We start from the raw sequence: 17,595 nt of genomic DNA, 5'->3' as shown, positions 1-17,595 counted from the left end.
CAGGAAGTGATCACTGTGCAGTGGTCCTGCATTTGGCAACGGACAGTTTAGCTCGTGTGCAAAATCAAAGCTATTGCCATTCTTAATCTGTGTCGTCATCGTGCGGCGTTCGTTGCTGCATTGACACACTGTTTGCCACAATCTGCATGGCAAGATCCAACAGATGATGGCAAAATGTTGAGCTTCGTCGGCACACATGTTCTCGCTTTACAGATTGTTCCGTCGAACGCCCGGTACCAATTTAACGTAGAGCGTATGTAGTGCGTTTCACCTAAGGGTTTCTATAATTTGTAAAAATAGGCATTTTGAGTTAGAAGAGCGCTTTCTTCGGCATAGCAATGTCAGCGATGTAGTACATCAGAATACTAATGCAGTACTAACAGTAACAGTACTAATACTGTTAGGCCGTGTAGCCCACCAGAAGTAATATCCATATCAGTTTTTAGAATTTTGAAAACACGGTTGCCCTAGGGGCTGTCGCTAAACAAATTCTGGCTATTTTAATGAGTTATGTGCACTAAAGAGGTTGCTTTGCATGCAAGCTTCCCAAAAGCACATGTATTTTGGCGCGATGCAGCAAAAATTTTTTCGGCCAAGCTCCGAGGGTAACCGCGGTTTGGAAATTTTAAAAACTCATATGGATATTATTTACAGTGGGCTTCACAGCTCTCAATAATTACAGAGCCTAACAGTAAAAGTTAAAAAGTTAACTATTCATTATTAGTCAGCCAGCCCGCTAGTTAGCACGTCTTAGCTGTATTCTGATGTACTGCACCGCTGACAATGCTATGCTGAAGAAAGCGGCCTTCTAACTCAAAAAGCTTATTTTTAAAAATTAAGGAAAGTCTTAGGTCAAACGACCTGAATTGCTTCCAAGTTCTGATACTTTCAGCAGTTTTGATAACCGTATTGATAACGGTTTTACCAATTCCAGTTGGGCCTCAGTAGACGAGCTGTATTATCAAATATGCTCGTGCGAAGCTACGAGCTATGAGGTTGTTGGCGATTACACATGCACCTCAATTTACGACAATCATAGCTCTTTGCGAAGGCGTGCACAGGCTATGGAAAGTTCTTAGTGTCGTTTGAGTAGAGCTCAGCCGAAGGCCGCTCTCAATCTCATTTGAACGACTGCCTAATGCATGTGTGAATATCAGCGCCAAAATGTTCTGTACTTTATGGACACCTTTAGGTTCGCTCAATAAAGTTTTCGTTTTTTTTTTCTACATGTCCACCTTTGTTCGACTGTGTGTCGTCATGCCAGGCGACAATACGGCACACGCTAGTGTGCGAATTCAGAAACCACCACAGGACTCAAATATAAAGTTTCATGCTTAAACACAGCATTTACTGAGAATGACTACACAACATTCTACCACGTATGCACACAAAACTGAGCAACACATGGTAAAAGCCTGTGGGTGACAAATGATTGCAGTTCGTTGTAGAAAGAATACAAAACTACATACGCTTGCTGTGGTCTACAAAATGTCGCAATAGACTTACATGACATCTAAAAACAGCATTGGGTCCAATTTCCGAGAGCAATTATTAGCCAGAATATGGGGTCTAAACCTCAAGAAATTAAAGAAAATTAAAGATCTTTGATATAAGATGTTTATTTCACTTCCCAATTCACAATAATCCTTTTATTGATGAGAATAATTTTCTCAGCACCGACTTTTGAGTGATCCTACAATATAGGACACTAGGCAAATGCACTAACTATTGCTTGTGGCAAAAGCTTGAAACATTTGACGTTGATCTTTAACGTCGCATTTCTCATTACGTGTGGTAGTTTTCTCAAGCCAATGCTTGAGCTTGAGTTAGCTTTTCTTGCACAATGTAGTTGATACGGTTGAACCATAATTTAGTCGATACAGTCACTGCTTCCAGAGAAGACTTGCAGCTGCTTCTGAACGCACAAAACTGAATGCACGGGAATTAAAAGTTTAGAGCCCCTCCAACATATGCTAGCGGCTACAAGCGCTTATAGAATACTCTCACAGTCGCTGCACAAAAAAGAGGTGTCCTACATGTAGGACAGATGCATATATGGGTTAGTTCGCTGGCTTGACACTCTAAAGATTATCACGTAAACATCGCATCCGGCAGTAAGTAGGGGAATTTACGAGATTAATGACCGCTTCTAAGTTGCTCTTGAAAGGAATATGGGAACACACCCCATGAGCAATTAAACACTTTCTAGAATTCCCAACAGCGGGAATTACTGTGCGCATTTCATGTGTCTATTCGTTGAGAAAACGGACATGCTGCCGGAGAACTGCCAATGGCGACTCCAGTGGTTGAATTTGTGACGTCAGCCATAATGGCACGAACTATAGGATATTTATTAAGCTAAAGAGCACGATGCATACCGCCAACAACGCTGGGTCACCGATGCTGAGCATCATGCTCTTCCCGGATTGCCCTCATGTTTACGTGGTTCTGTGTAGCATACCGAAATCGCGCCGGCTTCCAGGGGTGATATCGTGCAAGGCGGGCGTCACGTCACTCGCATTGCTTGAGGCCAGCTATGAAACATTCCTTCAGTAATCACTCCAATGCACTGAAAACTATGTGAAGCACCTTTGCGCGGCTCCCCCCCTCTAAAGTGATCAGAAACTGAACCTAAAAACAGTTTGTAAATCTTTCTGAATTACAGCAATTTGTGACGACTTTGTAAGCATTTCCAACCATCCTGTCATTTATGAAAACTTTCCTCCCCTTTAACCCAAGAAGTTGTTTGGAACAAATGCGGTGAATTTTTCGTAACGGCTGCAAAAGGCTGTAGTTAATTTCAACACTTGAAAATGCTGCAGTGTCTGCAGGTATTCTGGCAGCAGCAAGGCAAAAATGGATCTAAAATTAATTATGACGTGAGTGGCTTAGAAGCATTTTTCACCACATTTATCAACACTGACAGAACTAGCCTTACTACATTACATTATACGTGTGTGTGCCGAATGACAATGAAAACCTAACTACCGAAACGTCGTCTTGCACACCCGTTCCACCAATTTTGAACAAAAATTCTTTCAAGTGCTTTTCAACCAATTCCTTGATCGGGCTAAGAGAGGTAATTTTTGGCTACATATTTTGCAGCACATTACTTATTTTGAAACTTCAGACCAGTTAGTTACAAAAAGGCAGCACAAGCGACAACAGGACCATGACATTTAAGCTTACAATTCTAAGGGCTAAATAGCCACCTTTGATCACAAGCAGTCCCAACACTAATGTGTTTTCATGCTTTAATAAAATGTCCATTTTGTTGCAAGCGGCAGCTTGCTGTCATGGCACTAGTTTATCACTCCAAACCGTTTTCATGTTCATAGCCTTTTCAAAAATGAGCAAACTCAACTCAATTCAACAGAGAAATGACCTTCAAATGAGACTAGTTGAAAAACAGTTTCATGCTGTACGTGTAAAAGCCCTTGGTCAAAGAAACCATGGTACAGCAATGATGACAGCAAACTGAGTATTTGTTGCATCTTCAAAGATGGAATATCACTCAGGAGCACCGACACACACATTTGCTTAAGGTTAACTGTCTGTACTTAAGTTATCTCAAGCACATTCGTTAAACCAGGCTGTGCGTGGAGGAAGAAATAAAAGCATACCTTCATCGTTCATAAATAATATGCACAATAAAAATGCACAAATACCAAAGTATTCATGACTATGCACTAAATTAAATACTGTGCGAAAGCAATTGCAAGACATTGTCTGCAAAACACAATGGTTCATTTGGATTTAGTGTACTAAGACAGCGTCTTTTGTCTTTTCTGACAGCACAGCCATTATTGTAGCGACAGCTACATTACGGTAGTATTTCGAGCCTGCAGCGTGGCGGCGGCAGCGCTGCCACGGCGTGGCTGCACCACCACGCCAACCCGTGGTTTGTCGCATGGTGCGGAGCAGCTGCTGGCAGCGCGGCGCCGCGGCTGATCACGCAATTTGTCACGTGACCAAGTTCCACTCGGTCAGCTGTAGCTATTGCATCACTCAAGGTTTAACCTGAGCTAAACCACCGCCAATTTTTTCACTGCAGTGACAATACAACTGCTAAGAGAACAGCTGATATGCTATACAGTGCAGGCACAGTCGTCCACACACTTGCCTTGAGCACTGGAGCAACTCAATGGGGTGTACACTGGCATCATTTAAAAGTGGCATAGGGTTTGAAACATCATCTAATATTGCATGCGCATTCACATGGATTGTAATACGTCTGAAATAAATAGCGAACATGCCAGGCAGCTGCGAATGTCACAAATGCACAACTGAGCGCGCCGTTAGAATGCTCTAGACAGGTCTGTGGACTGTAGAATTTATATTCCAGTCAATATGTCATTTCATAGTACATAGCTGGTTGAGCATGCATTGTCCTATAGGCAAGTGCTAGCTAGAATTTACAGTGGATATATTTCAGACACATGACTGGCTGAGAACCTGCAACAGCAGCTATGTATTGCTACGAGAAAGTTTATATTCATTAAAGGACTTCAGTTACAGTGCTGTGACAGCATATACAATCTCTAAAGGATAAAGCTGGGCAAGCTACTTCATGCCATCTCTGCACAAAATTTGAGTGCAAATGAACCTCGGACTTTGTGCTGCTCTCATAGGATTCAAAAAGTTTTCAGACAAGAAAGCATGTTGTTGTGATAGAAGTGACCATTTCAAGAATTGCTTTCCTCGCTGTCACTGAGCGCCCAGACCTGATCAAGGTCGGTCTCCTCGTGTAATCTGCTCAGTCCTGTCAGTCTTTCCAAATAGGCAGCATCATTGAGCACCTGTAACACAAACTCCCAGCCCCGACTAGTATATTCCTCTAGTACGGGCTGTGAACAGGCCGTGCACATGGGGAAGGCCATACACGCTGGTATCATGTACATGTGACGAGCCAGGAAACCACGAATCTGGTGCGGTACTGGTCCTAGTGGGTTCTCACTGGCTTCTGTTTCGTTGTCACCAGTTCCGCCCCGTGTGGTTCCAAAGGCGGGGCATCGGCCCTTGAGAGGACTCTGCAGAAGACCCACCAAGAGTTCCACAGCTAAGGCCCCAGCCATCATGCCAACACCAGGACGTGTCACGGTACACTGCTGGTCAAGAGTGCGGTCACGAGTAGAGTCTGCAGGCCCAACAACGTCATTGCAAAAGTAGCAGCCCAGTTTCTCGGAGTCGTCAGGCCCGGATTCGCCCACGACGCCGTGGCGCATCACGAGGAATGTGTCGAACCCCAGTGCTGCGTTAATGACGATCTTGCGCTGCGCGGCTGCTATGAGTGTCGGCAGCCACCGGGCTTCCCTGGTGTCCAGCAGCAGGAAGATGGCGTCGTGCTCAGCAATCAGGGCTTCCAGCTTCTCGACGTCGGCTCGAACATGAATTTCCAAGCGGTCCGGCACACTGTGGCCCGCCATGGGCACAGTCAGGTTTTCGCCTCGGGCTGTCACGGCAGGCGAGACAGCTCGCAAGGCATCGGCAGCGGCGTCGCACTTAAGCCGCCCTCCATCTCGACAGTCGCGCTCAGTGTACAGTGATTGTCGCGCGGGATTCGAGTACGACACGACGCTGTTGTCGACAAACGTGACCGTCCGCACGCCCCAGCTGACCAGGCAACGGGCCACGCTGCAGCCCAGCGTGCCGGCGCCCAGCAAGAGACATCTGGTGGACGCCACAGTCTCCAGGTCCAGTGTGGGTGCCAGCCTCCAGCGCATAAGCTGCAGGTTCAGCTCAAGCGCATTCTCCATGAGTCGGGCAGGATCCAGGCTCGCGCTGAGGTCAACGCTCCGCGGTCCGAGCTGCCCCGCCGCGTTGCGCTCCCAGCCGACGAATCCGGGCACTCCGTCCTTGCCGTCCGCGACGACGAAGTTCCCGCCCAGGTGCACCGAAAGCACCAGGCTGTGGCCGCTCTGCACGCGACCATGGCGCGCCTCATGCCGGTAGCAGAGGACGTCACACTCGGACACCAGGCGGCCCCAGTGGTGGACGACGAGGGCCAAGAGGTTCCTCAGCGGCCATCCCGGGTGGGTGGTCGATGTCGACGGGTCAGAGAAGGCCAGGAAGAACCTGGAACCGATCAAGGCGGGCAGTTCTTCCAGGGGACGAATCTCTAGGTCTCCCGAAGAAGACTTGGGGACCACGAGGAATGCTGCTCGCTTCTCGGGCGTGTCTATGGCAGCGTAGGCGGCGTTCAACTGCGTCAACCATTCGTCATCGAAGATGTCGTCGAGGCGCCTGGGCGGCTGTGTGACCGTCACCTCTTCGGGCAGACGCGCGGCCGGGAAGCCGTACCAGTAGCAGAAGGTGTACTTCTTCAGGTCCACGTAGATAAGTGCCAAGAAGCGGTTGAGGAGGCTCGGGTCCTTGACAGCTCGGCCGTCGCGCACGGCCTGCCACACGCGCTCACCCGAGGCACGCATCACTTCGGCCTTGTCCATCTTTTTCATGTCAGCCATGCTGTTGGGCAGGTAGAGGAGGCCCTGCAGTGGACACGAATCTGCAAAAGGGAAACAGTGCATTTAAAAGGACAGATAAGCTTTAAACAAGTCAAGTTGGTTAGTCAAAGTGGGCACATTTAACTACTGCTTAGAGAGCACCACCCGAGCGACGTGACAAGACGATATGCAAAGGCTAAGCAACTGAAATGCACGGCACAGAACGTATGGATATCTCCGTAAATTCTGTGGTGTCTCGAATTTTTTCCGAAATGAGTTCTATCTAGTGCATATCTGCGTACTGCAAGCACTCAGTGACAACTAACATCAAAACATCAAGCTCGACAACGCCCAGTGCCACATTCAAGTGTCACGAATGTCAGTGTTGCACTCAAATACCATTTACCACGAATTAAGACATTTCAAGACTTCTCCTCTCCGTTCTCCCCCTTTTCTGACAACCTTACCCCAAAGCTCGAAGTGAGCTTAGAATTTAAAAATCAACGACTAAAAGGCCAGCAGGACGAGCGATCATTACTGTCCCGTCTTTCGCATGAGGGAACTGTGCACATCTGCCACGCCATCGCCATCAACCTTGTGCCCAGGTCAGGGCTTAAAGTCAGTGGGGTCTCAGACCCCACTGGCCTTCAATTCTTTAAATATTGGCGAATATTCAGAAATGATACCTTCATCCACGTTTTAAAAACTACTGTAAAGTAGTGGTTTCATAAATATGCATACAGTAGAATTACTGAAGCTTCATTTCACTGCAAGATGTTTTACTTCAGATACCATACAGCACACTGGCAGAGCGTGGGGACGCTTGTTTAAGGTCTGTATCATAAACTGATGATTTCTCCATGCACTTTGTATAAAAATGTTATATACTGAGCAAAAAAACCACCCTTAAATTATTTCTTCCCTTTGTATAGACCTTTGCATCGAGCGAGGGAGTTGTCGAAAACGCCTCCTTTCTGGACTGTCCGAAACCGGTTCCACCGCCACTTCCACCGTGCTAGCGCGAGGTGCTCAGGACAGTCCAGTGAACAATATGGCAGCGCCCAGGGAGCCCTCATTGCAAGGATCTATAAAACTACGCGTAAAACAGGCTGCCAGCCGTTTTCTATCTCTCCCTCTATCACCCTTTCCACCTGTGCTCGAATCACTAGAGACCCCCCTCCGATGGAGCCAGACTTTAAGCCCTGTGTGCCCTGCTCTCGGTAAATAGGCAGGCAGTGACAGCGTATACCCAGTCATCAAGAGCAAGCAGGAGCGGAAAATTCTTGGTGGAAAGTAGATGGGTATTAGGTGCGACAACGCTTGGAGCAGAAAAACACTGCATTTCGTTAGAAATTTTCAACCACAGCAGAACGTAAAAGAGGGTAGGCACCAAAATTTTTGCTTTTAGAGCAGAGAAGTAGTCATGCTCATCACATTTGTGAAAAACAAGATGCCTCAAACCAAATGCTGTATTTATGGCATTGTTACTTGCTTTAAAAAGGCCTGACATAAGCAAAGGGATAGATAGTTGCCAAACAAAATGTAATTTTTAATGAGGGTGAAAAAGTATCGAGGTATACGTGAACAAACTACAGAAAGTGCAAAAAATGATTCTAATACTCGCAACTGATGCCCGCAAGTATTGTTTCCAGCCTTGCTTTTGCTCGCTCGGCACAAACGCTCCCTGTCTCCGCGGGAAGTCGGCTGGGGGTCGCCGCCGCCGAAGGCGAACATAGCAATGCGGTTATTAGCTAACTGAACCCAAATGCGGCGGTGGTGGAGGCCAGGCTGGCGCTCGAGTCTGGTGCACCTCCGTCTCTTCGCAATGGGGGCGGGGCAGGGGCTTCTGCCGGCTAGCGACCTCATCACAACCCGCCAAAGCCAAGTAGTGATCACCTTTGTTCGCCACTGCATAAGGGCGCTTTGCCACACTGCAACATTCTCTCGCACTGTGCATTGCACATCGTCATCTACATCAACTTCCATCTGTGGCACGAGCAGATCAGATCAGCTTAACCTCGACCAGAGCTTAACCTGAGTCTGATATCTACGCAAGATGTGCCCACGACCCAACAAAGCAAAACTAGAGCCAAAAAATTGGACAGGACACAAAGGCTCTTCCTTAGAGGGACACTGAGGAAAAATTGAAGTTGGCTTATATTGATAGAATACCAGCTCTTGATCAGAAAAACGCCACTCTTACTGGAAACAAAGCTCTTGTAAGGTAGAAAATAGCAAGAACCAAATTACAGGTATCGCCGCCAGAGGCCAATCTCGCAAGTACAAGCGTGAGGATGTCATAGGACAAGAGACGCTGCCTTGGAGGAATTTTCCTTCTTACATGGGGGTCGCGAATCTCTGATGCTGACAAAGGAAGGTTGCGCGGTTCAATATTGAAGTAAGTTTTGTTTTAAAACCGATAGTGCACATTTATCACGCAAGGAAGAGAGACAAAAGACAACCTCACAATTTCACCAGCGCTGCGACTAAGAACAAGAACAGAGAAGGAAGACAAGGAAGCGCTTGTCCTTGTCTTCCTTCTCTGTTCTTGTTCCTAGTCGCAGCGCTGGTGAAATTGTGAATATGTACCAACTAGCTCAAACCACCATTTTGCTACAGTTAAAAGACAACCTGAATGTTGGAAGCAAAGAAAACCGATGCTTGGCGGCGCCACAGGCGGCCAGGAGAGTTTCGATTTGTTATGGCGCTTCGCGTCTATGAGCTTTGCTCGCCCCGTGGTTTTGTTTTTGACGCGCCTCGATTTACAAGCGCCGAACAGCAGAGAAACTCCAAGTGCCGCTTCAAGTGCTCGTTAACCTTTGGAGGAGTCTGTTAAAGCTGGTCAGATGATCGCCATGGTCGATGAAAAACTATGATGGCACAATGGTTGGTGATCGTACAACACAGTTCGCAATATAAAGAGCACTTGTGTCTTCGCACGCTCGTCTGGCGAAACATTCCCGGCTGTGCCAGTCAACTTCAAACTACTTAACGGAAATCGTTTCTTAGGGACGGGAGACAAGGTACATGACAGTTAAGAAAAACTGCTGATAGCCTAGTTCTGTTAGGCCAAGATATACGTAGCGAAAGCGCGGAGACTTCTGCATCGGAAGAGTGCATTCACTAGATGCGCCTTTATTGATGGTTATACCTTGGGCCGTCGTGACCCGAGCGCGGTCAGCGTGTTTTAGTGGAGTGATGTGACTGTTGTAAAACTGGCAATAAAGAAAAAAAAAAGCCGTCGTGGCAGAGTAGTAGCATCTCCGCCTAAAACGCCACGCCAACGGGCCCGGTTCGATTCTGAGCCTCGGCACAGGATTTTTTTCTCATTGAGCGAGTGGGCGGGGGGTTTCAGTGGCTCCCACAGATGCCGCCATCGAATACGTTGGTTAGCGGTTAAGCGCAGGCTCTGTTAAGGCTCGTTTATACACCGGCGTAACGCGCGCGCGCTGCACAGCGACGTCACGTCGGCCAAAGCTAGACCGCCGATGCGTTCGGCGGCTTCGGCGCACTCTGACCGCACTGGCGACATGGAGCATGTCTCTACTTCGCGCCGAGTGCGCCATCTGCCGCCGGCCCGGCCAGACCGATTCGGCTCCACGGCGAGGTGCGCGTTGTGACGTAATTCAATAGCTGCGGCAGCTCGGCGGAGCTGTTCTTTTCGAGCTCGGCTAATTTAATCCATTCACAGTACACATATGAAGGTACATGGAAGTGGGCGAGAGAGCCCGATCCAGTGGACCCGTTGGATCTAGCGGAAGCCGTTGAAGCGTCGTGCGCCGGCTTTGGTTTAAAGCCGCCGACTTTAAACGCGACCGCCCTCGAGCACCCATTTGTTTTTTGTGGCAAAAAATAAATAAATAACTTGGCCCTTGCAACCGTGGGAGACCTCGACGCTGCCTGCTGCGCCGTGCAACCGCTCCGTTCAAGGAATCACAATCCGTTGGCCCCAAAGCCCAGGCCAGCCTCCGATGGGCGCAACGCACCCCTCGCGACTCCCCGCACTGGGGTTATGATATTTAGTTTGCAACGGCTGCTCTCTGAGGAAGGGGGAAAACACCCGCCGGCGCCTAGCCAAACCGTGCTCCCTCAAAAGCATCGCACGCTCTGTGGGGCTGAGGTCGCTGAAATGCAGGCCGGAGTTTTTGCGAGAACGTCGTTGGGTTCGGGAACGGGATCCATCGTAACGCTGGCAAGACGCCGGCAACGCCGGTGCAAACGTAAATGAAGCGACGGTAGCGACCCCCGATAGATGTCTTCAACGTGCGGCGGCGGTAGCTTTCATTTCGGCCGCGGCGGCTGCGTTTTTATGGAGGAAAAACGCTAAGGCGCCCGTGTGCTGTGCGATGTCAGTGCACGTTAAAGATCCCCAGGTGGTCGAAATTATTCCGGAGCCCTCCACTACGGCACCTCTTCTTCTCCCTTTCTTCTCTCACTCCCTCCTTTATCCCTTCCCTTACGGCGCGGTTCAGGTGTCCAACGATATATGAGACAGATACTGCGCCATTTCCTTTCCCCAAAAAACCAATTATTAAAAGCTGCTAGACCGCACTGCTAGCCACCAGAAATCACGGAGTCTGCGTTTACGTCACGTTCGACGTCACAACAGTTCTCGAGTTTGAATCGGAGCGGCGGGAAAAACTTTTTCAACTTCGAATCCAAATTCCTTCGAAATAAATGCATCTTTCGCTCCCGGACAAGCGGCAACAAAGCCATGAAATGCCGAACTATCAGATTTTGCTAACAAAACAAATTTTGTATCTCCTCACTGTCCCTTTAAGGGTATGACGCGATAGAGTATTGGGTAAGGCTTTCCATTCTGAGCAGTTTGACACCTTTTAATTCAGCCTGAGTCGCTTTGGGACGTTAAGCCCCCATAAACCAAACCTTTTAATTCATTTTTCATGTTTTCAATTTATTATTGATCAATTACACATTCTGAATTTTCTTAATTGGCAGCATCAAGCATTACATGGCTTTTCATTCTGAGGATTTTGACACATTTAATCCCCCGTTTTTCCATTTTTTTTCATTTCTTTAATTGTCCAATTACAATTATTTAATTAACTCGTAATTGCCTATCACACATCAATCAACCATCAATCACTAGAACCCCATATTACCACGAGATAACTTTTTTTTTACGCAGCCGACTGCTACCACGTCTGCTACGTCCGCTCGATTGAAATGCGTTTAACTCTGCCCGGACAGGGTGATCATCTTCCTTCGCAGTTTTTGGGGCTTCATCTGCCTCTGCGTCTAGCCGCTTTTTCTTCGTGTGTGAGGTGCTGGACAGAGCCCTCAGCGTCCCTCGCTGCTTTCAACACGATGGGGTGAAAGCCGAAAAAGGCGAGCATTTCAAGCACACAGGGAGCGGGGCTGGCAGTTAGAACACGCAGCGCGAGGGGCTGCGGAGATGGCCGATCATTTGAAGGGGTCCTGAAATGATTTTGTTTGTCACATTCTAAAGCAAAGAATCTGCAGGGGTGGTCTTTGTGAGTATTTCAGCCAAATTCAAAAGCTCTGCGTGGACCCCATAATTTAGAAATAATTTTAAAAATTGCTGTTCGCAACCGATTCGTCCGACACTGCCGCGTGCTCTCAGCAGTCCCGATGACGTAGTGTGTGCTGTCTGGGCGAGCCTTCTCGCTGGGCATGCCCAAGTGACGTGGGCGGGATGAGGCATGGCGGGGTGCAGTCCCGACCTGTTGTCTATAGCGTGTATGAGTTAAGGGGGGAAAGGAGCAGCATCATTTTAATCGCCGATATCTTCGGCACTAATGAGGCTAAGTTAAAATTATTTTCGGTGCGTAGACAAGTGATGGAATACCGATCGTTCATGCGCTTTTCCTATTCTCAGCAAATATCATTCCCAGTTATCCTTAAGTGATCGGCCACTGTTGGCGGAATGCCAATGCAGTGCTAACACTACGGACACTATGTAGCAATGAGGACGTATATATGTTCCTCGTTCGAACACTGATGATCGTCCTTCCTGATATTTTCTAGGGGAAGTAAAAAGAAAAGGACGGGTAATAAGCTGGGGAGCGCATTTGGAAGCAGAGATGTTAGATGGGCCAAATGGTGAGTATTCACAACACACGCAGCGCAGAAACGACACTATCCAACACAAAATCGAAACCTTGCCCAACCCTGTTCCATTTTCTCAGATTATTCGTGTCATTCCAGAGTGACAATACTGAACATTCGTATTTAATTAGTTTAACAGCTTAGTGAACCGCCGCAAGATAGCCCGTTTAGCTCATTCTCATAGGTTGTATCACCATCCTCTTATTCAGGAAGATTTTCGTGATCTCGCGACTGCCATTCTTTTGCCTCGTGACCATGATTCATTGACAATTCCCTATGTATCGGGTGGGCACCGTGTTGGCGCCCCAGCCATAAAACAACAGAAAAACAATTCACCACACACAAACTAAGCAGTTTCTATGGCTTTCGTATTGCGGCCCACGATTCGGAGAGTCTCCTTCTGGGTGCCTACACAAAAAGGAGGCCCTGTTGGCGACACTTGCGCGACCGCACGGAGGACCGTCAGGCGTGTGCAAATCGAGCGCCAGCCCACCAATACGAAGCGACCTTGGAGCGTTGCAAATTTAAACGCGCCATCTATTTTTCTTATCACTTTGCGAAACCATTCATCCTAGAGTTTCTAAATATCACCTAGAGGGAAAGCTGGCGCCACCGTCTATGCAAGTTTCTGAAAGACCACAGAAGAGCATTTCATCCACCGTGGAAATGCCGGGAAGACAGATAGGCGCACTTGGCTTGGCCCTAAAATATAACTACGACTGCAGAAATACAAATTTTTGCGAATTATATGTTGCAAGGAAACGTTGTTTTGCAATCAGTATGTCCTGTAATAAAATATGGCCACTGTACATCGCAATAAATGAGGAGAAAAGCAGACAAGCACTGAATTTGCCCATGGCGAGAAAGGGTTTTCTCTTCATGCCACCAAACATAGCTAACAGTGAAAATAATTTTTTTTTAGTTTAACAAACACGCTCTTTACAGCGAATATTCTTTCAAAAAAATTGTTAGCACTTGAAATACTATGCTTTACAAGCTTCAGTTTTTGTATTGGAAAAAATAGAACCGTTTCATTGGTGTAGTCCGCTATTGAGGGACGCACCATATGTCCGTGCATAGGCTATGTTCGCGCCGTGAGAAACTTGTCCGAGCTTCCGCTTTTCTATGAGAAACTAGTTTGTGCGCACTAAGTTCCGGCTCTCGGCATGTCCTAGCACTGCGGTTACAGATTTTGTAAAGAAAAATATGAATTAGGAAGCGAAACCTCTCCTACCACAAGTAAGTGATGGCCGTATTCATGCTGACAAGTGCAACATGCGGGTACTTGCGTGAATTAATTCACGCAAGTACCCGCATGCAATCATTCCATGCATGCAGTCATTCCTGCATGCAATGCGCGGCCAACATCAGCCTTCAAAATGAACCAAGCGCAACCCAAGGCGAGCACGGTTAAAATAAGTTGCGCTTGTCTAAGTGCTTTGCGCTTTTAAATTGTCTCCGAGACTCCTACGAGAAATGCGCAGAGTGGTCACAGCAGCGGACTGTTCCATTGTCAATTCACACACACACACACACACACACACACACACACACACACACACACACACACACACACACACACACACACACACACACACACACACACACACACACACACACACACACACACACACACACACACACACACAAAACTTGTTCCCTTCTTTCACACTTCAAAGCACAGGTAGGACAGGTTCCCGCTGAGCGAAACCCAGCTTGCTGCATAAAGGACTCCTAGTGAGGGGGAAAATGGAATTTAGGCCTAGCAGGCTCTGCTCACATCGAGTCAAGCTTCGGATCTCTAATGAACTGCCTGTGCAGCTGCGCTGCACAACCACAAAGTGCACATCAGTAAAAAAGTGCAAATCAGTAAAAACTACAACCATGAAAACAAAACTGAACAAAAAAACTCAAATCCGTAGCACAGTCAACAAGCCACTAGATGTCAATCCAGTTTGCTGTCTTCCCAGCATGCCTCGGGCGTCCATGGTGGATGAAGTGAAAAGCCGCTACTTTCGCTCTACGGTATGTACACTAGGAACTCTATGCCATTAATTTCCCGTACAGGCAAAGGTTCGAACGGTTTACCTGCGCACATCACCATCAAAACTAATTATCTAAATGCAAAAAACTTTTACGTTTATCTATTGCCATCTAGAAGCCTTTTATTTTTTTTTCGCAAAAACACCTTGCCTTGCAACGCAGCCTAGTACTAAACTATTTGTGTATATATGACTCCTTTTTCACATTTTGCTTTCTGTCCTGATTTGAACTATTATGTCCTCTTGCATGTATCATTTTATGCCTTTTTTAGATGTTCCTACTCAAGAATAATTTTCTTTCAGAAAACTTCGATTCGTTTCTTTTTATGAAAATATGCTCGTAGCTTAACCTGTTTTGTGGATTTTGTTTCCATTTATTTTTGACTACGCATACTCCTATTATGAGTTTGTATTTTACGCCTCGTGTAATACCCTCAAACAAAAGGCTCTTGACGGTATTCCGAACGAAAGAACAAATAAATAAATAAAAATAAAAATCATATTGAGTGCTGAAAAAGTACTGGCTTGCTAAATGCTCCAAATGAAGATAAACTAAACGTTCTAACGTGTTAACAACGTTCTAGTTGTGAGTGATGTAGGTAGAGAACGGGATATTTTCTTTTTTTTTAACTATCTTTGCTGCTGCCCCAAGCCGATCTTTTCCGAGCTTATTTCCGTCACTTGCAACAAACATTTCCGTGCTTATTTCCATCACCTGCAACAAACAATGTCCGAATTCTGAAAAAAAAAATACTGCTACGATTTATACATTCTTTATCTTTCAGCTGCTGTCTGAGACAATGAATACCTTCGAAGGTAAACGCTGCACACAACGTGGTTGGATAGCTGCGGCTATGTTTAACATATCTATGATACAAGACACAGAGAAAGAAATGCTACTGGTGCTTTTTCAGATAGGTGGTATGCGCACAGCCGCACCGTGGCACTTCAGTGCAACGCCGCAGGTCGCCACACTTCGGGTGCACATAGCCAACGCCTCCTTGCATAGCATACGAACTTCTGCTTCGCAAGAATGTTTTCTTCGCGTGTCGCATTCAGTCTGCCGTTTAAAATCAGCGTGCATCGAAGATTCGACCGGTAGTTGCCGGGCGCGATAGCCACACGAAACTACATCGTAAACGAATGCCACTCCGACTGGACAGCTCTGCCTGTTAGCGCTGCTCGAGCCGGCCAAGAAGACAGGCGCAGTGACGAAAGGTGGTCGCAGGTTTGGTTCCCCTCGATTCTGGGATCCATGTTTGGATAGTGGCCAATGACAGCAGCGCTCCCGTGAAACCGGAGAGCCGCATGCAGTCCAGGCACATTCACGGGGAAGAGATCGGTGACCCGGCCACTCGACAGCTGCTGCGGCGCGTCTGCGGTGCTTGAGCACACCGGGTAAATCTTATGAGAAAAGGAGCCAATTCTGCCTTATGTGTGAGTCCTCTCCACACAACACATACACAAGACCGGACTTGTTACCACGTTGGAGCAGTTGTTATTTTGCACAAAGGTGGTCGTAGAATGTCACAGTGGCTGCTCATAAAGCAGCAAACTGGTCTAGGTAGTTGTTCACTTTTGCACTGTGCGCACCGTGTTGATAAAATTCAACACGAGTACGTGGTAGCTGACACTAGAAAGTCCGCGTTTCGTCAGTGTCGCCTCTCTTTTTCGTGACAGCTTTCGACAACACAGCGCACGGTGCAGAAATTACTGTGCTGCTTTGGTAGGGATCGAGCTTACCGCGCCAGATCGCGAGCTTGCAGCATCACTCCGACCCAAGAGCCCAAACACAAAAAGGTGCCCGCGTGCTGTGCGATGTCAGTACACGGCAAAGATCCCCAGGTGGTCTAAATTATTCCGGAGCCCTCCACTACGGCACCTCTTTCTTCCTGTCTTCTTTCACTCCCTCCTTTATCACTTCCCTTACGGCGCGGTTCAGGTGTCCACCGAGATGTGAGACAGATACTGTGCCATTTCCTTTCCCCAAAGTGGCGATTACAACTTTATTGCCACAAAATGGAAGGGATTAGTTGGGGCTGGGGCGACTCCGGGGTGATTTCCAGTAGGGGGCTACCTCTTTCCTCAAAACAAATTTTCATGACAGAAAAATATGATTATAAATTATTTAGCGGTCGTAGGTGTATACCACATGGGGATTTATGCGTAGTAGTGTCTGTACCGGATTCAACAGCCGAATGATGGCTATGACGTCAGAGTGGTTTCATGTCACGTGTGGCATGAAAAAAAAAACCCCGATCACTGCTTTATCGTTTTAATTCACTACAGTGCTGAAGCCAGCCTTCCTCAAGAGGCGGAATGATAACGAATGTGGAAGCAGCAATTATATTGCAGTTTTTTCAAGCCTCACGTGACCAATAACCACACTTTGACGTCACAGTCCTTTTCGGTTCTTGAAACCAAAACAGCAGGGGAAAAAAATTCGATTATAAATTATTTAGCGGTATAATAATGCCTTACGCATCATTACAAACAAGAAAACACGCACCCAAAAGTTAGGTGCCTGTACTCCTTTAAGCAAACTTTGGTGGCCGTCCTGCGCTTCTTTATGTTGCACTTAGTCCAAAAATTTCGAAAGTCAACCTAACATTAAAATCTGAAGCATTATATCAAAGCCAGATAAGTAGCAGAACTGGGAAATCAAGGGCTCTGCGCAAATACGCAATCCACAGTTATGCAAGGAGCACCGCAGACGCGCCGTAGCTGTCGAGTGGTCGGGTCACCGATCTCTTCCCCGTGTATAAGTCTGAACTACACGCGGCTCTGGTTTCGGGGAAGCGCTGCTGTCATTGGCCACTATTCGAGCTTCGATCCCAGAATCGAAGGGAAGCAAATCCGCGACCAACTTTCGTCGCTGCGCCTGTTTTCGCAACTTGCTCGAGCAGCGCTAACAAGCACAGCTGCCCAATCGAAGTGGCGTTCTTCGTTTACGACGTAGCTGCGTGCGAGTGCAGCTATCGCGCCCAGCGACTACTGGCCGAATTTCCGATGCACGCGGG

At 47.3% G+C, this 17,595-nt stretch overlaps 1 protein-coding gene across 1 annotated transcript in view; it reads right to left on the bottom strand.

The window, feature by feature from the left end:
- Nucleotides 1–1,321: 1,321 nt before the first annotated feature.
- The window catches only part of Atg7 (Autophagy-related 7), a 29,335-nt gene continuing 13,061 nt past the window's right edge, over nucleotides 1,322–17,595 (bottom strand). Inside the window, exon 2 of the mRNA XM_077664941.1 lies at nucleotides 1,322–6,505. Coding sequence (XP_077521067.1) covers nucleotides 4,686–6,505 — 1,820 coding nt within the window. The 3' untranslated portion in view covers nucleotides 1,322–4,685. The remainder of the gene's footprint in view (nucleotides 6,506–17,595) is intronic.

Source organism: Amblyomma americanum, chromosome 5, assembly GCF_052857255.1.
Source record: "Amblyomma americanum isolate KBUSLIRL-KWMA chromosome 5, ASM5285725v1, whole genome shotgun sequence".
Classification (NCBI taxonomy): Eukaryota; Metazoa; Arthropoda; class Arachnida; order Ixodida; family Ixodidae; genus Amblyomma; species Amblyomma americanum.
The sequence above is the reverse complement of the archived record's forward strand: the minus strand, read 5'-3'. Positions and strand labels throughout refer to the sequence as shown.